General features: G+C 46.1%; 13 protein-coding genes across 13 annotated transcripts; 8 read left to right on the top strand and 5 right to left on the bottom strand.

The window, feature by feature from the left end:
* Positions 1-243: 243 nt before the first annotated feature.
* On the top strand, positions 244-1323 carry ASPWEDRAFT_46916 (uncharacterized protein). Its single transcript, XM_040836866.1, has 2 exons — positions 244-1190; positions 1257-1323. Exons 1-2 carry the CDS (start codon positions 296-298, stop codon positions 1277-1279), a joined length of 918 nt encoding a protein of 305 aa, XP_040683235.1. The 5' UTR covers positions 244-295; the 3' UTR covers positions 1280-1323.
* A 301-nt stretch (positions 1324-1624) lies between these two features.
* On the top strand, positions 1625-2988 carry ASPWEDRAFT_55558 (uncharacterized protein; the record flags this gene model as incomplete). The annotated part of the gene is made up of 3 exons (XM_040838233.1): positions 1625-1793; positions 1883-2155; positions 2231-2988. The coding sequence occupies 3 exons, from the start codon at positions 1625-1627 to the stop codon at positions 2986-2988; spliced, it is 1200 nt and encodes a 399-aa protein (XP_040683236.1).
* Positions 2989-3237: 249 nt separating this feature from the next.
* Positions 3238-5603, bottom strand: ASPWEDRAFT_306546 (phosphotransferase family protein). The gene is made up of 4 exons (XM_040833447.1): positions 5452-5603; positions 4894-5379; positions 4437-4827; positions 3238-4367 (listed from the first exon to the last, which is right to left on the bottom strand). Exons 1-4 carry the CDS (start codon positions 5488-5490, stop codon positions 3487-3489), a joined length of 1797 nt encoding a protein of 598 aa, XP_040683237.1. The 5' UTR covers positions 5491-5603; the 3' UTR covers positions 3238-3486.
* Positions 5604-6211: 608 nt separating this feature from the next.
* Positions 6212-6583, top strand: ASPWEDRAFT_177868 (uncharacterized protein; the record flags this gene model as incomplete). Its single annotated transcript, XM_040831731.1, has 1 exon — positions 6212-6583. One exon carries the CDS (start codon positions 6212-6214, stop codon positions 6581-6583), a length of 372 nt encoding a protein of 123 aa, XP_040683238.1.
* Positions 6584-7741: 1158 nt separating this feature from the next.
* Positions 7742-8508, top strand: ASPWEDRAFT_306441 (uncharacterized protein). Its single transcript, XM_040833444.1, has one exon. It carries the CDS (start codon positions 7891-7893, stop codon positions 8440-8442), a length of 552 nt encoding a protein of 183 aa, XP_040683239.1. The 5' UTR covers positions 7742-7890; the 3' UTR covers positions 8443-8508.
* A 66-nt stretch (positions 8509-8574) lies between these two features.
* Positions 8575-9157, bottom strand: ASPWEDRAFT_177869 (uncharacterized protein; the record flags this gene model as incomplete). Its single annotated transcript, XM_040831732.1, has 2 exons — positions 8575-8907; positions 8963-9157. 2 exons carry the CDS (start codon positions 9155-9157, stop codon positions 8575-8577), a joined length of 528 nt encoding a protein of 175 aa, XP_040683240.1.
* Positions 9158-10274: 1117 nt separating this feature from the next.
* ASPWEDRAFT_46923 (uncharacterized protein) lies at positions 10275-10913 on the top strand. The gene is made up of 2 exons (XM_040836867.1): positions 10275-10333; positions 10383-10913. The coding sequence occupies exons 1-2, from the start codon at positions 10310-10312 to the stop codon at positions 10674-10676; spliced, it is 318 nt and encodes a 105-aa protein (XP_040683241.1). The 5' UTR covers positions 10275-10309; the 3' UTR covers positions 10677-10913.
* Positions 10914-11632: 719 nt separating this feature from the next.
* On the top strand, positions 11633-12437 carry ASPWEDRAFT_46927 (uncharacterized protein). The gene is made up of 2 exons (XM_040836868.1): positions 11633-11826; positions 11876-12437. Exons 1-2 carry the CDS (start codon positions 11656-11658, stop codon positions 12251-12253), a joined length of 549 nt encoding a protein of 182 aa, XP_040683242.1. The 5' UTR covers positions 11633-11655; the 3' UTR covers positions 12254-12437.
* On the bottom strand, positions 12402-13013 carry ASPWEDRAFT_177872 (uncharacterized protein; the record flags this gene model as incomplete). Its single annotated transcript, XM_040831733.1, has 1 exon — positions 12402-13013. One exon carries the CDS (start codon positions 13011-13013, stop codon positions 12402-12404), a length of 612 nt encoding a protein of 203 aa, XP_040683243.1.
* Positions 13014-13474: 461 nt separating this feature from the next.
* On the top strand, positions 13475-14866 carry ASPWEDRAFT_177873 (uncharacterized protein; the record flags this gene model as incomplete). Its single annotated transcript, XM_040831734.1, has 8 exons — positions 13475-13575; positions 13638-13744; positions 13793-13915; positions 13965-13987; positions 14042-14079; positions 14130-14276; positions 14328-14726; positions 14785-14866. The coding sequence occupies 8 exons, from the start codon at positions 13475-13477 to the stop codon at positions 14864-14866; spliced, it is 1020 nt and encodes a 339-aa protein (XP_040683244.1).
* A 1002-nt stretch (positions 14867-15868) lies between these two features.
* ASPWEDRAFT_188506 (uncharacterized protein) lies at positions 15869-17644 on the top strand (the record flags this gene model as incomplete). The annotated part of the gene is made up of 6 exons (XM_040832233.1): positions 15869-16054; positions 16112-16339; positions 16386-16562; positions 16615-17034; positions 17084-17260; positions 17317-17644. Coding segments are annotated over exons 1-6 (1509 nt in total), but the record flags the coding sequence as incomplete, so codon positions are not given.
* A 603-nt stretch (positions 17645-18247) lies between these two features.
* On the bottom strand, positions 18248-19727 carry ASPWEDRAFT_46931 (uncharacterized protein). Its single transcript, XM_040836869.1, has 3 exons — positions 19183-19727; positions 18472-19128; positions 18248-18370 (listed from the first exon to the last, which is right to left on the bottom strand). The coding sequence occupies exons 1-2, from the start codon at positions 19700-19702 to the stop codon at positions 18728-18730; spliced, it is 921 nt and encodes a 306-aa protein (XP_040683246.1). The 5' UTR covers positions 19703-19727; the 3' UTR covers positions 18248-18370; positions 18472-18727.
* Positions 19728-20703: 976 nt separating this feature from the next.
* ASPWEDRAFT_188508 (uncharacterized protein) lies at positions 20704-21545 on the bottom strand (the record flags this gene model as incomplete). Its single annotated transcript, XM_040832234.1, has 2 exons — positions 20901-21545; positions 20704-20845 (listed from the first exon to the last, which is right to left on the bottom strand). Exons 1-2 carry the CDS (start codon positions 21383-21385, stop codon positions 20704-20706), a joined length of 627 nt encoding a protein of 208 aa, XP_040683247.1. The 5' UTR covers positions 21386-21545.
* Positions 21546-21860: the final 315 nt, after the last annotated feature.

Consider the following 21860-nt stretch of genomic DNA (forward strand, 5'->3'; position numbering starts at 1 on the left):
TGTTAATTATCTTCTTTAAATACGTTTTGCTGCAAAATGATTTGGGATTACTATACCGGTAAAGTGGTGTTTGTCACCGGAGGGTCAGGATTCGTTGGAACTACTCTGGTTTACCGCATTCTCACACGAGCTGCTGTTTCCCACCTATATGTTCTTTGCACGGGCGGTTTACCGTAAGTGGTGTCTCCTTGACGATTGGGCACTATGGGAACTAATTCGAGCACTGTTCTGCCAAACAAACAGGAAGTTGATTGAAAAATGGAGCAAGTGGCTTTCAGCTGAGATTGTGGAGAAGATGGCCGATCCTCAGCTACTTACTGCCATGGACGGCGATATGCTTCTTCCAGACATGGGGCTTACGTCGGACCAAGTGGCGGTGCTGGGTCAGGCAGACATCATTTTCCATTCAGCTTCGTCCATTGCACTCCTAAAGCCACTGGAGAAAATTACTGGCCCAGTCGTTGTTGCCACAGAGCGCTTGGCACGTCTAGCCTTGGACTGCGAGCGGCTTGAATGCTTTGTGTTTGTCTCAACAGCCTATTGCAACGCTTATCTGTATGCAGAAATGAATGGAACTTCAGGCTTAGAGGTCCAAGAGGCATCGTACCCACTCTCTCATGGGGCAGATTTGGATCAGGAGCTGCAGGATGTGCTCACCAACAACTCGTCTTCCGCCTATCGTTCCCATAATTTTCCCTGGGCCTACGCCTATGCCAAACACCTGACAGAACGATTACTGGACCGTCTCTTTACTCCAACCAAAAAGCGGCTAATGATCGTGCGTCCATCCATAATTGAACCTGCTCAATGTTTCCCATACCGAAAATTCTGCATCCCAATGTCGACTCCACATATCATTTTCTCGGCGGGCCTTGCCCTCACCCTATCACGAACCATATGCTTCTCGTCTCGCTTTGAGGATCCATACCGCCAATCGAGTATTGACTATGTCCCTGTGGATGTAGTGGTTGATCGACTCTTGGCCCATGTAGCACATGGCACCAATGGGATTGTACATGCTGTCGCTGGTCCCATGGAATTCCAGGCGACCTGGGAGCGTACTATCAAGCTGCGTCGGGTTCCTTTGCCTGTTCGGCCGGGATGGACGAAGCAGTCCTGGCATTCTGAGGCGATACATCCTCTGGGTCGAGTATATAGGACCATAGCATCGTGCCGTGGTACCTCGAATGGTATGTCTGCCAAGATATGGTTCCCGTATACCATATCACGTGATGGCTAAGGTAACGGCTCCTTAGGCTCCAAGGAGTGGATTACATGAATAAGACTGCCATTTATACCGTGTTGCCAGCCTGTACGAGAAGATGTTGTGACAATGGACGTTGCTTGGTTGTGCAAAACACCACAATTCCAGAAGCGGTCGTACCGGGATTACCATACTCCGTTGTCGGCTAAATTTAGAACTTGGGAGGATAAAAAGGAGTCGTGGATTCACCCTTGGAAGATCTCTCACTGCTGCTTATCATGAGGAAAGGCTTGCAATTTTCCTTCAATATTCGAAGCAAGCCAGTATTTTTTCGATCTATGGCCTCTATTCACCACATCGTCACACCCTACTAGCCTGCGTCCAATTCCGTCGCTGTTTGGTAGAGCTACTCGCCGTGGAATGGAATTTTTTGCTTCCTCCGGACCGTCCAAGACCTGTTCTCCTGTCGAATATATGCCACTTGAGGACATAGAAAGACCCGAGCGTTATCATCCTGGAGGTTATCATCCTATAGTGATTGGCGACCGTCTTAGTGACCGCTATGATGTTGTACATAAACTTGGGTTTGGTGCATACTCTACAACTTGGTTGGCGAGAGACAGGAAGACAAAAAAATATGTGGCCATCAAGATCGCCGTCGCTGATGCAGATATGCAGGAGAGCAAATTCTAGGATCCCTAGCGCTCTCAGACCTAAACGACGACGGACACCCTGGAAAAGCTCTGATCCCTCAAGTATTGGATAAGTTCCTCGTCGATGGGCCAAATGGAAGACACAGATGTCTTGTTACAGAGCCGGGGATGATGAGCCTAGCTGAGGCTAAGGATGCATCTTATTGCAGACTTTTTGAATTGCCAGTAGCCAAAGCCATCACCGCCCAATTTATTCAAGCCGTCGCTTTCCTACATCATCGAGGGATAGTTCATGCCGGTATGTATATTTGGCATTAGTGTTTTAATTCAATAAACTTAATGGACTTGTCGTGATTAACGAGATCCATCGCAGACCTCCATACAGGGAATATAATGCTTCGCTTACCGAACAGTATGGACGAACTTTCCCCCGAACAATTGTATGAAAAGTACGGCCGGCCTAATATCGAGCCAATTGTGCGCCTTGATGGCAAGCCACTTCCCGACGGAGTTCCTACCCACGGTGTTGTGCCCATCTGGCTCGGGAAAGAGAGCGAGCTTATAACACTCACTGAAGCTAAGATTTTTCTCACTGACTTTGGAGAGTCATTTTTACCGACTGTGACCCAACGCCGGTATTCCAATACGCCAGATATCCTTGTTCCTCCAGAGATTTATTTCTTACCGTGCGAAACCGTATCATTTTCCTCCGATATATGGACACTAGCATGTACAATCTGGGATATTATTGGACAACGGCCACTTTTTGAGGGTTTTAATCCGTCCAAAGACTGGATGATAAAAGAGCATGTGGATACACTTGGCAAGTTACCTCACGACTGGTGGCAAAAATGGGATGCGCGGCAGAGATGGTTTAATGAGGAAGGGGAAAGAACATCTGGACGGGCGGGTAGGTCGCTGACCGACCGTTTTGTTGATTCTGTGCAGCAGCCGCGACAAGAACAGGCGGTAGAGGACGTTGGGCAAGCCGAGAAGACTGCCATACTCAATATGTTGAGGGGCATGTTAACATTTATGCCTGATAAAAGGCTCACTGCTGCGGAAGTCATGGAGTCTGAGTGGATGCTACGGTGGGCTCTGCCAGTGCTTGAAAGAATGGTAACTACGTGATATGTGGTATTCTCCTGAGTTCGACCTTTCTATGTGGATATTTTTGCCAACTTTTCGGGTGTTTCATAATGCATTTGACTATGGACCTTGCTAGCATTCGACGCGTGATGAGATGGATTGCGCATAATGAAAACCAGTCAAAGACACACTTGCGTATCTAATAGCATACCTCCCAAAATAGCGAGGCGAAGTAATCACCAGGCTATCATTCAGGATGTCGCTCCCAGGATGTTGGCCAACCTCGATTATGAAGCTCTCTAGGCCAAAGTCGCCAGGATTTGGACCACATGTTGGTCAATGATTCGAGATAGTCTCGGCTTTGACAAAATTTAATTTAATGCTAGTGAAACCAACGCGGATACTCCGTACAGGTGCCTTATGATCAAATTGGGTATAAGAGGACTATTCCCCCGTCATTTATTTTTCCCATGTAGTCAATCATCTCCCTTCATCTATTTCCCCCCGTCGCACAGAGAGCCGTGAAGATTGGGAGTAAGCTTACGAGAGTAACTTTTCTAATCGCTCTCGGAGTATTTCAAAAGTAGCTCTGTGGTCTTCCCACCTGCTAATGGCCTCCTTATATTCCTCATGTGAGACCCAACCATCCTTACCCATCACTTGCGTTCGCAGGCTGTCAAACTCCGCATATGCGTCCGCCCATGCAGCCACCTGTTTACGGCTTTCAACGATTTCTTCTTTCGAAAATGAAATTGGGCATGGTATCATCAAGTCTCTCCTCTCCGCTACTTGGTCCCACTTTTCATATATCTGTATAAGAAGTTCTTTGAGTGGAATCGGGCCATCTAGGGAAGACTGTCCGACGATATGGAATATGAAAGTTGCAGGGTCATCGTCATTCCTCATGGCATCCATGGCCTTCACAAGAAGCGGATTAAACTTCCTCGATGCCAATTCGTAGAATTTCTTCAGTCTAACCCTGTCAAGTTTATCTCTGGCCAAGTCTTTTTCTGGTTGTGAAAAGGTATCGAAATCTTCTGGTAATTCAGGTTGAACAGCACCCCATGGATACGGGTCATCGCAATTAAAAATCGAGGGAAATCTTGCCTGCATGAAGAGCGGAGAGGAGTATACTGCCTGCCAGTCAATTATGCTTGATATCTTTGTTGGATCATTGCTGTCCACAAATATATTATCTGAATGGAGGTCGTGATGCAACAGTACAGGACGAGAAAATTCTTTCGGTGGTAATATGCAAGGGAGCACAGATTGGAACTGTTCGAGAAGCCGAACATGATTTTCACATGCTGTTCTTGTCTTTGCTGAAAGGGACGAGACATCTTCAGGATTCTTAGGGCCATTTCGGATCAAGGCAATCTCACGTTTTACGACGGCTGAAAGGTATTGCTGGGCAGTTTCCCCTTTAAAATAAGGTTAATAGTCAAACAAACAAGAAATAGAGCTTAGTAAGCATAATCAGATGCACTTACATGGGCCCCGATCAGTATCTAGTTCTCGCTTTTCGTTTTCCCAAAATGATCGCTCAGTTGTTGGTCCCATTACGAATTTCGCCGTAGCCCCTTGTTTCGAGCTAGGCAATTCACCTGGATCAACGATATTCCCGCCACGCGGGTATGTGTCCTTGTAGTATAGGCTGCCGTGTTTTGTAAACTCCATTTTTGCCAATTTCGTCTCGATCTCCACGAGGCTTTTAACCAGACCAAAGCGTTGAGCTTCAGACATGGTATCCCAAACTTCGCTCAATTGGTATCCGTTCACCCGCTCCATGAGCATATACTCGGTACCCACAGGGTTCGGATGCAACGAGGGAGAGCTCCAGGCCAGAACTCTGGGAACAGGAATACCTAGGATGTTGCGAAGCTTGAGTGTCATTGATCGCGATTAGCCAACCCAGCATATAAGTTGCAGATACTGGATTGCACTCACAAAATCAAGCGTGGCGACTTCACTGGCCACGCAATATTGAGGATGGCCAGCATTTGGATTCGGAATTCTCGCCAAGACCTCCTCGCCATTTTCCATTTTCAAAGAAAACACCTTGTTGTATAGCCCCTCAGGCAGTTTGGTCATCTGGACACACTGAGCACCAAGTACTCTACTGGCAACCTGCTGAAGGGCTTGGACGTCGAATTTGACAAACCGTCGTTCGAATTGTAGGTGTTCATTGTATAGCCAACGACCAGAGGTGTAGCGGAAAAAATTGTTGGTTGTTTCGGTCTGTCGGTGATTCGTACAGCGAGGCCGGGCCTGAAGTAATCGCTGATCTCCTCTGAAAGCCATAGATAATCTGAGATGTCCACTGAACAGCTTGAAAGCTTTGCGTGGCCCTTGCATCATGAGGTTTTCAAAATGCGAAGGGAAAAACCAGTTGGAGGTTATATTAATGGGTTTGATCACATGATGCCAGGTACACTTTAGCGCCCATTCTAATATTAGTAATCGAATTCTGACACGAGTGTTGTTCATCCGATAACTCTTACTTACAACTTTCCTTGGAAAACTGACAAAACTTTTTGAGACCATCTTTTGGCCAACTCGAGAGACCCACCTTAAGGCGCTTCAGCCTCTTGGGCGTTTTGGGAGACCCTCGATGACATTTGGGAGACCCCTCTTCGGGAGACCCACCTCAAGGCGCTTCAGCCTCTTGGGCGTTTTGGGAGACCCTCGATGACATTTGGGAGACCCCTCTTCGGGAGACCCACCTCAAGGCGCTTCAGCCTCTTGGGCGTTTTGGGAGACCTTCGATGACATTTGGGAGACCCCTCTTCGGGAGACCCACCTCAAGGCGCTTCAGCCTCTTGGGCGTTTTGGGAGACCCTCGTTGATATTTTGGGAGACCCTCGGGAGTATTGGAACACGGCTCAATGGGAAACCCTACATTCTCGTATAGGCGCCATTGATTGCGCAAGGTGCACAAATTGAGTGGCCCATACAGCATCAGACACAAGGTCAATCCATTTCTTGCATGGAATATACGGCTGGCGCAATCTCTGGCGCTTCTGTAAAGGGAAAGAACGGCGTCAGTTCTTTTTCAATACCTCCCAGTGAATCCAGCAAGGCAAAGTAATTGACTACTTAAACATTCGGCGAACATCATCCAAACATCAATTTCCTTTGCCATCCTGTTAGCACGGCCCTCAACTTCGAACGTCCCGGATTTAAGAAGTCTCGCACTGGTTAGTTACACATCTTCCGTCCAAGGACAAGCTGATTAAAATAGAAAATCGCCTCGAAGTCCACAAAGATGGGTGCTGTAATGGATGCACTGCGATCTCTTCGCAAGAGAGCCCTGGAAGTATCATCAACGAGGCAAAAGCTCCTACGACCCGCAGTTGGAGATAACTCGGCCGCTGGCCGCCGAGTTATACCAGCCACGAAACATGACAACTCAATCGGAGTACGCATTGACAGGGGCATGCAAGTCGACAACCGTGTCATGATATACCTCCAGCCGAATAAGAATGCGGACAACCGCACAGTCAAAGACTTGGCCAACAAGAATAGCCACCAGAACCTTGCTGAAGCTTGGGTCGACACTGAAGACCCCATCGATGACTCGACCGTGAATAAGGTGTTTGATGCTTTGGAAGCAAGTGCAAAAAATAAAGGTCATTGATCGTTAAATGCCAAGTTGGGTGCAGTTAAATGTGTGAATTTGTGGTGTTCGGATTAGGAAAGCTTACTGGAGGCTCCAAGGCATCTTCCGAGATGGCACATGTTGATCGCTCCTCTGTCAGTATGGGATTCATGTATTTGGTAATGCAATGGGGTATAGTGATAACACCAGTCTCTACTTTATTGCATTCATGCTTCTTGCTTTTGTTGCACACAATACATTTTGACTTAGGGCGACGGGTTAGTGAAGATCGATTTTCCCGTTTAATAATTACATTCAACACTAGTTATGTATTGTCATATGATAGTATCACAAAGATTAACCAATTAAAACCCGCACAATGGCACCGTTCCGCTTCCCCGCTGAGCCATCTCAGCGAGCTGATCCTGTTGCCCCCGACCTAATAAGCAAGTGACAATCCCATCCTTACGACCTCGATTGTACTCGTTACTTTTCTCTTCTACCTTCAGTAGAACACCCAACCTCACCAACCACTTGGAATTCTCATCATGGAGCAAACAGTTACCCAATGGCCGTGTCCCTATTGTTCTTTAACATTTGCAACACGAGAAGATATTCAACTTCATCTGCAACCCAACAAAGTATGTTTACCGTCCCGTAGTTACTTCGAATCGCTCATCTCTTCAGCATCATATCCTCACACTTCTCAGCCAACTCAGCAAGCTACTTTGCAGCACACCAAATTGTGGGGGTACTTACCCTTCAAGAGACCAGAAAATGCAACCACATCTAAATTACAAAAGCCCGGAAATCATTCCAAGGCATTCACCGCATAAATCCAATGAATCCGAGCTAGGTTTGCGGTGTCCTAGTTCTGACTGCATCGAGAAGCCTCCATTTAGTAAAAGAAATCACTTGATCCGTCATTATAAGTCACGTCAGTTATTCCTTTATTCAGCCATTTGATCTATTGACAACAATTTCCTCATTTTTTTATAGATGTTCCTTGCGATGTATAATGTGGTTGTGGGATTCTTTTCGGTCGCGTTGATCGTTTTGAGAGACACCTAACGAACTGCGCCAAGTCGACCCATAAACAGGCTATTAGTCTGAAAAAGCAAGTCAGTGATCTCACGCTGGACCATCTGAAAAGAGATGAGCAAAAGAGGAAAGCTTCTACGGGTTGGACACCTAATTTACGAGGCTTAAGCGGCGATGACCTAACGCTTTTGCAGAACACGATGGACGGCAAGAAAAATCCAGGAAAAAAAGGCGCAAGGCTTCGCTGCAGGACACTCAATGGGAAACATCAAGTGTGGAGGCTAGATTGAGCAGTTGTGGAGTCCATGGTCCAAATAATGACAAAGGTACATACAACCCTTACTTGTGTCGCCCTTCTGCCTGATTTATGCTTAGCCGGAATAGTGGTTAGTGCTAGAAGTTATTCCCCAACATTATCAGCATCTTTTGCGGAAAATCATCGGGGGAGTGGAGATTCAACAGTCGGGGAACATCTTAACCAAAAGTCTGTGCCAGAAAAAGTCGATAATCCACCCTTACGTCATCACTATAATAGTGATATTTTCCAAACCACGCATTCCACCCAAGATTTTGGACACCCTCAAGCTTCAAACAAGCCAAGAAACCATTCCTCGAGCGGACTTTTCGAGCCGCAAGAGCCACAAGGCTCTCCTGCGCCAGCAAACATTAGGCCCACTGGCATATTCGACTGGGACCTTCTATTTTCAGCCCCTGAGACCATTTTAGAGCAAAATCACTCTCACCAAAACATGACAGAAGGCGTTCACAGGGCATTTCCATCTGAAGATTTCCCCTTCAGCGTGTTCGCGGCAAATAATTTCGATAATCTGTGGGATGAATTTCATGCGAATGTTTGACTTAGAAAAAAGAAAATGGCGAAGAGAGAAACCCAAAGATACAGGAAAAGGGAGAACTAGAACACATACTAGCTGATGCAACTGGAACATCTGTATTCTTACATTGCCTTTTCAGTATAGAATAAATAAAACTCAGTATGCCAATAATATGCACGATCCTCCAGGGCCCTTGACCATAGGGTCCTGGCGAGCAATGCTAGCGTCGAAAATCACCACCGAGCCTTCCTCCTGGGGAATATCCATTATAGACGTCACAGGCGATATCCCAGCACCCTCGGTCAAATGAGTACCTTCACATAAAAGAGGAAACCCTGGACCCATTTTAACGACAATTAATACCGTGTATTTTCCGGCTCTGACGTTTGGTTTGTATATGTTGGAACGTTCTGGGAAATCGTGAAAGTGAACGAGCCAGCGATTTGAACATGTCCTACTCGATAGCGTCTGGATCTGCGGCTTTATTTTCTTTGGAGATTAGTCTCTGTACCATGGACATATGGACATGAAAGACATAACTTACTGATTCAAAGTGAGCTTCAATGGCATCACAATCACCATTCCACTGGAGATGCGTTTGGCGAGTGATACGACGGGTAATATTTTGCGGCTCGAGATGACTTTGAAGATTTCGTATGAGATTTAAATCTATTGTCCCAGCAAGTGCAACTCCGGATGTTTTGAGTTTGATGTCGATATCGTTAGCATCCGGAGACATCGTTCAAATATGTTGATTGTTGAAAGTTCTAAGGTCGGCCACAGGTGAAGATTTGCTACCCCGCCATCCGCTTAGCCCAATTGTCGGGCAGCGACGTAACCTTCCACACCAAGAATCTATTTCACAATCTTCATATGTATTTAAAAAATATATAAATTATAACAATTAATTCCAAAAAGTTTATAGACTATGATATATTTATTGCTCTTATCGATTAGATAGAACTGTTGCACGAAAGATTTTGGTAAGATGTTAACACGTGACCATCAACGATTTAGCCAGTGCACTAGCTAGTTAACATTACCAAGTTAACCTGATTGGGTAAGCGGAAAGAGGCGAAAGTTCCAAGTTACCCATATCATCATTTGTGGCCGCTGTGTTTTGACAAAGTTCAGAGAGAGTCATCAGCTACTTGAGTCTTGCCAAATCTAGTATGGGAAAAGACAGCCCGGGTTGTTCTCATACTATGCAGAAGGCGACCGACCGTCGAGCATCCTCCTGTGAGGAAAATTTCTTATCCTGGTGGGCTTCCCTTGTGGGCTTCCCTTGTGGGCTTCCCTTGTGGGCTTCCCTGTGGGCTTCCCATTTGGATGGGATGCCCATGATAAACCAACATTAGTTGCATATGGAATAACGTATTTCCGTATTGGATCTACATTGGTTTCAACAAATTGATGTCTTCATCTGCATCCTGCAGCACGGTTCCATGCAGCTCAATGCAATTACTTTGTGCCAACCAGAGTGGTTCATCTGACGTTGGCAATATCTCGTGCCCAAAGGTTAGATAGAAACTGTCCGAGTGTTGCGCGTTATCCACCCCACGAAATGGACCGGCAGGAGGGGAAGTAAAAACTTGTCCAGAAAGAGTCGACTTGAAGCGTAGGGCAATTCCCGCAGCCAGAACCATAAAATACCGGGTTCTATATGCTACCTTGATGTCAAATTGGTTGTTTGACGGTAGAAGAGATAAATATAAATTGAAAGGAATCCATGCATCCCAATCGACCACTTCTGATTAGGATACTCTATTCACCCTTAGGTTAGATTGTTTCTGCTTCATGACAGGTTTTAACTAATCGTGGAATAGTGATGCACTGTCTCGCCAGCGTAATACCACTTTGGAATGACATTTGGAAATGGCTGAAATCAGCTATGGGCGACGGCCAGAAGGCTGAGGTGAGTAACGTACATACACTGTGCGGCAGTTGGTTTAATGATACGTTAGATTATGATCTTCGCAAATGCAGAGCGCTCGCCGGACGATCTGGTGGTGACCTATTTTGATAATGGTTACCAAAATCGCCTCAATTGGAACGAATACAAGTCAATTGGGCCTATAGCAACGGCTGCAGTTGTGAGAGCTGGCTGGAACTGTGCCAAACTGGAGCAGATAGCCCAGTCAGTGCGGGATAGGAGGTTCTGCGAGGATGAGTTGGATAGACTTCGAGAACAGGCAAGGGCGGAGCGTAGACGGATCTCTACCCGTGGCCTGTCTGAGCCAGTGAGCGTGTTTGATTGAGTGTAGAAAATCTACTAGCCAACAGATTATCTGCGGCTATCAGCGCTGCGCTCTCGCCAATGTATGGGTCATACGCGATCGAAGCTGTACATACAACTATGCTAGTAATGCATGAATATAACGCACTTCTGTGTCACCTCGAGAAAATCTGGACCACCCTTGGCAGATGTTGGACTTCGGGGTGTAAGATAACATATAAATAGAGTCACTTAGCACGGCTCCAGCCATCCAGCCATCCAGACATACCAATCAATTAACCCAGCACACATCCATCCGTGCGCCGAAGACTCTCAATCCAAGCCATCCACTACTGTCCAGAGTACGTAACCAATAATCATTTCGGAAGTGACAGGCGCTTGGTCATTAACATTAGCCAGAAGAATCGCACAGCCATGTGCTGGAATCAATATTACACCTACCTTTCCTGTGGCGGCAAGAAAGTATTTGATGGATTTGTTAAGTGTTATAAACCAGACTGCAAAGGCACACAGGATAAAAATCAAAATCTTCGGCAACCATGTCAAAAATGCGATATTTGTGAGAGCAGGGGAAACAAAGCCTAGCAGAGATTAGCACGGTGGCCCTGTCAGAACAGATGACATGTAACATTGGAAGTGTATCTAAAGTCGGTTAAGACGCTAGAGGAGGTGATTCATGCATCTTGTATGTCCATGAATCGAGGTTGATCTGCAGTACTTGCCATATGTGCCATATTGCGCCGAGTTTAGGACAACTCCATGTATTTAAAAAGTTGAAGAAATGTGATGGACATTTAATGGTATAAAATAAAAGCCGGGCCCAGATAGTTGGTTTTTCGTAGCCTCCTACTCAAAGATTTCCTTCCATATACATAACACCCTGAGTGGCCAGTGCCTATCGGACAAATCTCGCTTAGTCATCGATGCATTTCAAAATGAGTGCAACACCAAACCCCGCCGAGCACCCAATTTTCGAACCTCACGGCGACGAAATATGGTCAATGGAAACTCTTGGTCACGAACGATACTATCGTCAAGGCTCTCCACCAGAAGAGGATGCGGCAGCTGTGGAGAAGACCTTTGAACAACAGAAGAAATACTGTGATCCACCGACATTGCACTGCCTCGGAGGTGATGAATGTGAAGCCTTCCTGAGATCCCGGGCTCCTGAGGTACCGTGCATTCTTATCTGAATCCATACTGTGACTAACGTCGGTGCAGATTGAAGGAATGATCTCACGGTCACTCGGAGTGGAATTTCGAAATTTGACACCGCAACGGCCAAAGATTTTTAAGTCTGTTGGAGGGCAATTCTCTTCCAAGCTGGCCCACCCTTCGGGTACTGATGGAGTTTCAGTTTTCGGGGTGGTGAGAGGCTCTGGATCCATCACGATCTACCCTGACACCAGCATCGGCAAATATACACCAAAGCTAGAAAATTCTGAATTGTTTATAGTTCCTGGTCCAGCCCGTATTGAAATTCCCCCAAATGGAGAAGTTCTGATGGTTTGGTGGGGATTCTCAAGGGAACCGATGGGTCACAATGTCTGCTCTCCTGATGCTCTACCTCTTATGGTCTTTCATCCATATGGAAAATGAGCAGCTTTTATTTCAGTGTGTCTGATGAATGATTTAATACATATCTCTTTCTCTGGAGCCAGCGGCTCTAAAATGTATGTCACCTGTTAGATATATCAACACCTAAGTATCAACAAGGCCAGAAAGACAGGCATGCAAACCTATGTTATCAAACCATCAAAGTATTGTAGAGGTCCTGGTCTTTAGCGAGTTGCTTATTAAAATCCCAAGCGGCGACCATGACCTCTGCATAAGAGCCACGTCGTAGCAAACCTATCATTCGAGATACCTCTTTGTCATATAATCGCGGGAGCTTTGGGAGTGCGGGAAGGAGAGCCATCGAAATTCCTTTCACTCCCAATTCTAGCTCCAGCCTGTGAAGGAGCTTGCTACATTGGGACCGGTTCCGGATATCATTCGTATTGGAAATGCCATGGCTGCGAAAACTGTGGGCGCGCAGTCCGTGGTTCCTGGGACGGCTATGGGTATCCATCTGTAGTTTTTGTGTGATTGCACAATCGCCCACCAACTGGTCATGTTTTCCAGTGACGTGTTGATAATCAAGTAGACGACCAAACAAAACATCTAACTGAGGTGTCTTGCCTTTTCTTCCTTTGCTCCGTTCTTTTCTCAGGTCCTGCTTTGCAGCTTGGCTTATTTGGAAGACCAATTCACTTTGATCATAACGGTAAAAGCCCCTGACTTCAACTAACCTGCTCCGTGCGCAGTCAAGAATGTCCTCGGCAGTGTATGGCTTCCGAGACTTGGGTTGGGCTGACATGAAGAACGGTGGGATTAATACAGCTTGAAGGGTGGCCGACTTGAAAGATATCAGGTCTGCTACTTTCTCCCTCGGTCATTAGATAGTCCGGGCGAGTCCTCGGTGAATCGGGGAAAGCCAAACTTGGTACAGAGTCACAGCCAGCTCAATTGTGATTGGCGGCTAGTTGTAAACCTAATCTGTCTTTGGTATAGTTTAGATATTCTTGTTACAGGTACTTTTGCGCAAAAGAAAATAATTAATCGCGATATAATTATTTTCGTATTACTGGTGGTTGATCTATTACGGATTAGGGCGCTGTATGTCACCCCTTAGATCACAGCTTACATATAAGATGTGTACCTTTCCCCAGTATTTCTAATGTGTGCGTCCGTCTTCGTGAATGTGCTCTTGCGTTCCACCCCTTGATGGCTTCCCAGAATTCCTTACGCAAAACCTCGGCCAATACACATCTCCCCATCATGGATGACTTATATGCTATGGGCATTTTTATTGTCCCTCCGCTTACACCTCCGCCGACGCCTCCGCCCGATTTCCCCGAGGACCTACAGGACCAGGAGCTGTAAGAATATCCAAAGTCGGCCATTATACTTCTTCTGATAATTAGGCTAACTTTTGTGCTAGAACAGAACCTTCTGTAACCATATCAAAAAATGGAAGGTTGTATGATCTGGAATTATATGAAGACCAATATCCCTGGCCAATTGACTCAGAAGCGCGGGAGAGACAGCGTTAGTAGCAAAATGTACTACAGAATGCTTCAAGCTAACCGAATGCAGAACATGTACATGACGTACTGATTGCTTACTTTGGTGGAAGCCTGTGGCATGCTCCAATCACCAGTCAACTAGGACTAGTTCTTGATATTGGTACAGGTACTGGATGTTGGGCATTTCACTTTGGTCAGTATCTCCTTAAAAGAGTATCTATTTTCATTGCTGATAGTGATAGCCGATGAATTAACATCAGTGAGAGTAAGCTATTGGGCACCAAGTATACATTGGTTGACATAATCTGATACCCGCCAGGTACATGCTATTGATTCGGTTGTCCTTCAAACAAACTTGTACGGCAAATTATCTGGACTCCCTCGCATGATATACTGACAAGATTCAGAGTTCCCTTAAATCTTGAAATTGATATTGATAATGTCAGCAAGTATTCTGATTGGCATACCATGTATCAAGATGTCGATTTTGCCCATATTGGGAGAATGGGACATCGCATTCAAAACTTGGGCAATGTTGTGAATGGGATAGCTAGGTCTGCCTGTCCATCAAGATTCTTAGAGAAATTCTGACACTGATCCACTAGATGCGGTAAACCTGGAGCATGGGCAGAGTTTGTGGACTGGATTGTGGAGTTCCAAACTGATCAAAATTGTCCAGTCCGTCAGTGGTGTAAAGACATGAAAGATGCTCTCAGTCACTATGGCTACGACCTTGACCTACCCCTGGAATACGAAAATACATTGAAGGAAAAAGGTTTCAGCTCTGTTAAAACAATCGATCACCGAATCCCCCTGTCCCTCGAAGACAGCAGACACACGATGACTTCGAAAAAGGTTGTACAGATATGGGCTGAAAGTTTAGTGGAGTTCAGCTTGGAGCCGATGACCGCAAAACTTGGTTATAGTGCTGAATATGTCCATGCATTGTGTTCCGCTGTGTACCTGACAATAGTTAACGGCCACACAGATGGATATCTGAATTGGTGAGGCCCCATTGTACCAGTTATTCGTTATCTCGCTGACAAACTCTTCTTTCTGTAGGCGTGTTGTCTATGGTCAAATACCTCGCTACGACAATCAGCAGGTGCTTCGTGCTTGGAAAAACTTCTTCGGATGCTTCTGATTTTTTGGCGTGAAATACCCAAACATGGGTTATTTCTAGATTGCTAGTTTTATTGCAAATAATCTCCGTAGTCTGCTTATACTTCTGAGCGCCAATATGTATGTATATTTTAATACCATCTTACTATGTGGGATTCATACGTGAGCCTAGATTATTCCTATAACTAGCAGCAACTTGTCAGTCGGTCGCGTGCAAGCAACAAGCACAAAGGCGCTATGTTTACTAGAGATTTATTCCAAATAATCATGCAATGCACTAAAACAGGATTGGGCTAGAACCTCGCGAGCTACAACCGAGGGGGAACTTGAAGCAGCGTCATGCCATATCCGGTATAGTTTAGATATTCTTCCAGTTCCTCGCTATCATATTCGCAAGTTAGTCATGTCACTTATATCCGCCAGGGAATTAGTTCTCTAGACCATCGCTGCCACTTTTTGACCATCCATCATGTTCCGAGATGATCTCTCCTTTCCAGCCTACGAATCACTAGTGTTTGGAGGGAGGGTACTGTTTATTAGTGCGAAATGCACATTCGCTTTGGCCTTTACTGGCGAAAACGGAACTAGATCCGGGATAATAGTGTGAGGATCTCCATCCTGGTTGATGTTTGGGTTTCCTAGAAAGCCCATCTGTCCTCCGTCCCGCTGCCCCTTTTAACCTCCACTGTATAATCGAACTGGTAAATGCGAATGCACTGGATTTTTCCCTGAATAAAGTTTGACGTGGGGTTAGTGACTTCCTCGATACTTCTAGCATAGTGGGCCAAACTTAAATCTCTCCGTTCAGACTCAGAGGTGGCCATCGAATGTGGATATCTAGCAGTCTAGACACGCATATCTCGGCTGCAGCGGCTGACATGCATGGTAGTATTCTAGCCATTAGAAGCTCCACATTACACCTCAGTATATATAATGCCTGCATCTCGGCGATCCAGCCCAGGATATGTTGTCGGTTGTTGCAATTAAATCCGTTGCACAAGTGTCATTGTTTTGACCTCTGTGCCGAAGATGAGCCAACATTACAATTTTCACGACGTCCAACTGAACACAAATTCTGCTTCAAACATAACAACACTTGCTGAAATCCGACATATACAGCCACCAGTTGGTGGTGCTTCAGTAACTTCGTTTCGAGATCCCGCAAATGATTCTCACTCTCCTGCCATGAAGAGTCAAATTTCGACCAACGGTAAGGACCCAGGAGAACCCAACAGGAATGTTTCCATTAGCTGATGGTTAGCACTAGGCCGTGCAAGAACACTGGATAAGGAGTCATTTTATACCCCGATCGCTGCACATTTGCAATCATATTATGCCCGCCGATTTCAAGAGCTCCAACCGAAGACAGTTTTACATATTCTTGTATCTTGGTTGAGGTTGCTCAAGCCCTCGGGGGCTGCTGATAAAAAAAGCATTATCTGGGGGCGAGGAGCAGGTTTTACACTTCGCAGCTTCGAAAAAATGGGCAAAGAAGGTAAGGGAACTCATTAGGAGCTTTATCTGATGCTAATCACTAGCAGCTCAAATCAATTTTCTTTCTAGTATACTTCATGCTGCACGCGACAAGGACTCATCTGCACGGACCCTGATGAAACTAACTCAGCGGATTCCAAGCATTAGAGATTCAGAAACAAACCAGAAGATCATACAAGACATTTTCGGAGCCCGAGAAGAGGGATGGCTTGACCATATTCGGCGTTAGTGTCTCCAAAGCAATTCAGAGGATATGCTTCTCTGACCATAGTCTAGAGCAATCTCGTACATCTCTAGGCGGAATACCAACAACCAATGTCGAAGCAGCTTCTATACCGCCCTTCAAAAAAGATCATAGCATCGGAGATCTAGTTGGGGAAACACATGAAGTATCATGCAGCTCAGAAAATACCTCATTGACAGTGTCCAGTAGGGCTCAGAAAACTTATGCTAAGGGTTGGACGAAACGAAACTCGACTTCCAATCACGACATCGAGTCAGCCCAACAGTACACCAACGCGTTTAGGCAGATCGATGCGGAAAGTAGCAAAAGCATTCTCCGTGCCTTGATCAAGTATATCGAGCCTCGCAAATCATATTACTTTCCATACAATGGAGCAAATCCGGAATCAACCAAACCGCCGTGGTGGCCTGACGGCGTCGTCCATCGGAAGCCATCTGACCTGCGGAAGAAGCGTATGATCTCGCAACCCTACTCTTTTAAGCCCAAACTGAATCAAGCTAGAGGTCGTTATGATGCTGGTGAACTTCGCGTGTCACCTTGATCCGAGACTGACAGTGGACCAATTCAATATTGTTTTGTCGCCCGTGAGGTCGCAGATTAGAGACAAACACCTTGGAGTTGTCGATAAGATACTCCAGCTTCGAAAAGAAGAGGAAAGAGCTCTTAGCAAAATAACTGGTCTGTTCCCGAGACTTATGGGGAAATAGGATATATCGTACTCATTATTATCATAGGTGTTGTTGCCCAGCTGTCATTCACGAATCGGCCTCTCAATCCATACAATGCTGTGGAAAGGGACGTTCCAAGGGATTACTGTAACATAGGGCCCAGGAATCTGCCCCCCTCTGTCATCAATCAAGATATATCATTCCCTTCCGAAGCAGTCAAAGCCACACCAGCTGCGTGTAATGATAATGATGGATTACCCACACACAAAGCTCCACAAGCCACGCAATTAGTGGCCTGTATCATTATGAACTCTCATCTCCCGACATCTCAGGCGAACCTGAAATATAGATTTCAAATTCAGTGGCAAGAATTCGAGCCAAACGGACAGCCTATGTAAGTGCTCTGTCCATTGATTCGCTGAAATATACTGACCATCATGAAGAAGACCAGAAGAATTTGCAGACGTGATGGTAGACAACGAGAAACTAGTTTGGTTAAATGGCACTCTCCACGAAGCTTTTTGGGACCCCTTGGTTTTTCAAGCATTCCAATCTGATGCTTCTGTGGGCCGATTGAAGTTGATTATTCTTTCAAAGTCAGTACCCATTGCCGCGACCATTGCATCAGAGCTGACAGTGTAGCATAAGGCACGTGCCACATGCCCAGGCCCCATTTTATTCATACCTGTAAGTTCCAATGCTAGTGTATGTCAGCAGTGCTGAAAATATAGTGCATGTGCGATTCGAACTGCAGTGTCGGAGCCATCCAGGGTGCCTGTAGAGATATCGCCTTGCTGCCGAGAGAATATACCTGCCCAGATCATGGTTTATGAAACGCAACGGGTACAGCTGTGCCAAAATTGTGGACCTCATTATTCCCCAGTTACTCGTGGAAAGCAGGAACATCGCTGAATAGAATTTTTCAATATCATTCTGCATCTGACTTCAGCTCAGACACGTGGTTGGTCATAACTTAGTAGAAGGTTCGAGGAGATTGCACCAAAGTATAAGAAGAGAAAAATCGGCCTGTGGAGAGCATAATCAGTTATCCGAATCGATAGTCAAACGTACAGGTTTTGATGATTCGAGTCTAGGCAAATCTGCATCTTTCAGTTGCCTACTAAATTCGTCACTGTTGAATGAAAATGGACCAGTTAAGAAGCATGTGAGCAAACAGCTAGGCTGATCACTGAGAATGCCACAGCTAAAATCCAAACTCACCTCATCTGAATCGCCGTAGGAAGCAATAAATTGATAGTCCTCAACCTGGTCATCGAATTCTTCATGCGTCAGGAAGCCAGGTTAAAAGGCCATTGCACTGTTCTACTGTGGTTTCAATCCGACTAGAGCTTTTGGGTTGTAGTCGAGGAACGTCCATCTTCTGACCAGCGCATTGCCCCGTCGGTCTCTGAATCGCCAAGGATCCTTTCTCAGATTAATAGGGAGGGAAATGCCAAGACTCTGTTCGGTATCTAACTTATTCCCTTAGGGTCTCAATGAAATTGGAGGCACGCGATCTCCTTTTTGGCCTGACTGTATTTATTGGTTGGGGGATATCAACCTGAACGCTGCTTGCAGCCACAAATGATTTTGAAAGACCTGCATTGCATGGATCGGGGGCACCCATCTGGGCAGACTGCTCGCTGGCTGGCAAGGGGATATTTGCAGGGAACGGCGGTACATGCTCGTAAGCAGTGTTTTCATCTGCCTGTGACATTGTAGTGCCAGACCCAGCCAAAGGGGGTGGACGGCTTTTAGTGCTTCCGCAGCCGGGGTTTTCTTCTTGGGGAATACCACCGCGTTGATTTGCATAACGTTGGGTAACGAAATGAGAGCGATTCCGTAGACAATGTTCAACAACAGAGATCTCGCTTAGGACTGTGATCAGATGATTTAGTTCTGATTGTGGCGTAAAGGTTATGTATTGCCTACCTGCGGTGATGCTCAGCTTAGTGTCATTAAGCTCCTGTAGAGCACTCTCGACCGACCGAAGTTCCTTTTCACAGTCGTCGCTATCTGGCCAAGGAGAAAGAAACCTCCAAGGCCTACCAGAGCGAATGAGATTGAAGTCGTCTTCTGGAAGTTCAACCTGAGTGTCTCCAATCTTCAACTGCGATGGACCATCAAACTGAGGCCCGGCGAAAAGGATGAGCATCGTCCAAGTTATCGGTGGGCCGTCTATCACACGCGGGGTTGCTGTTGAAAAGAGACTCTCAATGCTTTTGCTTTGGCGTATGTTAGCTAGGCCCTCTCCGCGGCTGAGCGCGAGACTACTCCCCCGACTTAGCACAGATAGATAATCCTTCAGTCCCGCCGCAAGCTCGGGTATAGGGGGATTGACCAGCCTGAGCGACTGTAAGATTTTTTCATGATCTCGCGTCGTAAAATCAATTGATTTGTTATGGCAAGTTCCCCGGACATTTTCAGATTCCAAAAGTGTTGTGGTTGCCATCTTCACAAGAAGCAGATGGCTTTCCACATCCCCTAAATTGAGAAGGGAACTGTAAGGGGGTACGCACGTACCATACTTTACACAGTATTTAAAACCCCAGGACGACTAGCCCCACTCATGGAGAATTAGTGTTGGCTAAAAACAGCGTCGTGCCACCTTTTTGTGTGATCGCTTAGCAATCAACAAAGTGACTCTATTTCCCTAATTTTATAAAGTCTATTGGTTTTGCGTTCCTGGAATTCCTGTTCCTCCCGTGTTCATTAATGTCAAGCTGATACGCCCGACACCATATCTGAAATAGGTTAATACCATATAAATGGATTTGATAGATCTTTTAGATACAAAGCAACTTTATCCCGGTGAGATATGCTAATCTAGATCAGCAGTAATGAGCCCTGCGTGGTACGCTAAGCTGATTCCCAGGAACTGCCAAGATGGACGTGGTATTTGGGGAATGAACTACTGTATGTACTGTACCGATGTTGTATCTCGAAAAGCTTACCCCGCGAGGTACGCTAAACCGGATAGGGGGTAGTGTATGCTGGGCGGTATCTCGAGCGGTCCACAGCAGTCGTCTTACACCGCGGGGTACACTAAACCTGTTTTGGTATAGGGAATCTCGCGTGGTAGACCACTCTCCATATATTCCCAGGACGTTTCTCCGCATTGGAGTTATCTCGTCATTGTACAGTCAATTAACGGTACTTGGATGAATGAAACTGCATAATAAAAAATCGAAAATACTATAATGGCTTCCAACCTGAGCCACTCAACGAAAGACGGATCACGATGCAACCCATGACGTACGCTAATCGAAAAGTGGCCAAGAGGATCCCGTATGGCGAGCCCGCATAGCATGCCCAGTATGTTAGATATCCTACGTTTTATGGTGCGGGATTACAAAAACACACAGATAGTATATATGTATACACAAAAAGATGGCTATTAATGCAGTATCTTGATTGCCAGAGAGTCAGTGCCTACTTCCTCCGAGTGATAAACTACTGGCCATCAGTCGAGGACTGGTCAAGGGCCATCCGACGACCAAGCTCTGCTCTTCCCATTTGCCAGCTCAGGTCTTCTGCCTGTTCCCATCGAATCCCCATCATGGAAGCGACCGGCGACCACATCTGCAGACGAAACCTAACCTAGTTAAGAAAAGACCACAAGGGCGTTCTCGCATGTGAAGTAGACATACTGCTTGTACCAATGGGCCATTTCATTGAACAGCCGCTCTTCCTCCTCCGGGGTGTGTTGTGGAAATGGTGAGGGCATCAGGCGCGCTACAGCGTTGCGTCGAGAAAATCCCTGTAGCAGATCCAGAGTAACCCCACTGGGCTGAGTCCCCTCTGTTAAAGTCTGATCCGCACGAGTCTGCCATTGCTCGCATATCGGTACTGGTCCCTGATCTGGGAAAGTCAAGGAGCGCTGAGCACGCGCCGAATAATATGCATTCGTCTGGCCATTCATTGGGGTGAGCTCGAGCTCCCTTTTCAACCTCTTCGTAGCCAATATTGCAGATCCCTCATCGACAGGAGACCTCATGCGCTTGCGTGGGTTGCTTCCAATCGTTGATCGCGGAGACAAATCAATCATGTCCACCGGGATAGTGGAGCCAACGACATGACTGTAAGCAGCAGTAGGGGTGGACGGGCGTGAGGAAGGCACCCTGTTCTCCATCATCGATATCAAGAGCTACCGGTAGCTACTAACCGTCAAGTGTAGAGTGTGGAATTGTTCAGATGGTGGTTGAGTTCAAAGCAGATATGTACAGTGCAGTTGGTTTCTTTGGCTTTATAGAGATTACCAAGTGATTTGAACCGTGGAACAAAGAATCCATCAGTTCATGTATCTGCCACCATTAACCTGATGCTTTTATATTTTGAGTCTATTATTAGGTACCCCTATGCAGACCCAAGGATACGTTGTACATAGCTCGCCCTCTCTACCATCACATTCTTACAATGGACAACAGCCTAGAACTGCCTGGACGGCAACAGCACAGTTCTTTCTAGAACAGCAAAGGAACCCAGTACCCACTGAAATTAGTTTCTCCCAACTGTAGTTCTGGAGCGATGATGGCCGCAGACCAGACAGGGATACATAAGGCCGCTCATTACAGTATTGGTACGTTTCCGTCAGATGTATTTATTCAGCG

This window comes from Aspergillus wentii, assembly GCF_001890725.1.
Source record: "Aspergillus wentii DTO 134E9 unplaced genomic scaffold ASPWEscaffold_13, whole genome shotgun sequence".
NCBI classification, from domain to species: Eukaryota; Fungi; Ascomycota; class Eurotiomycetes; order Eurotiales; family Aspergillaceae; genus Aspergillus; species Aspergillus wentii.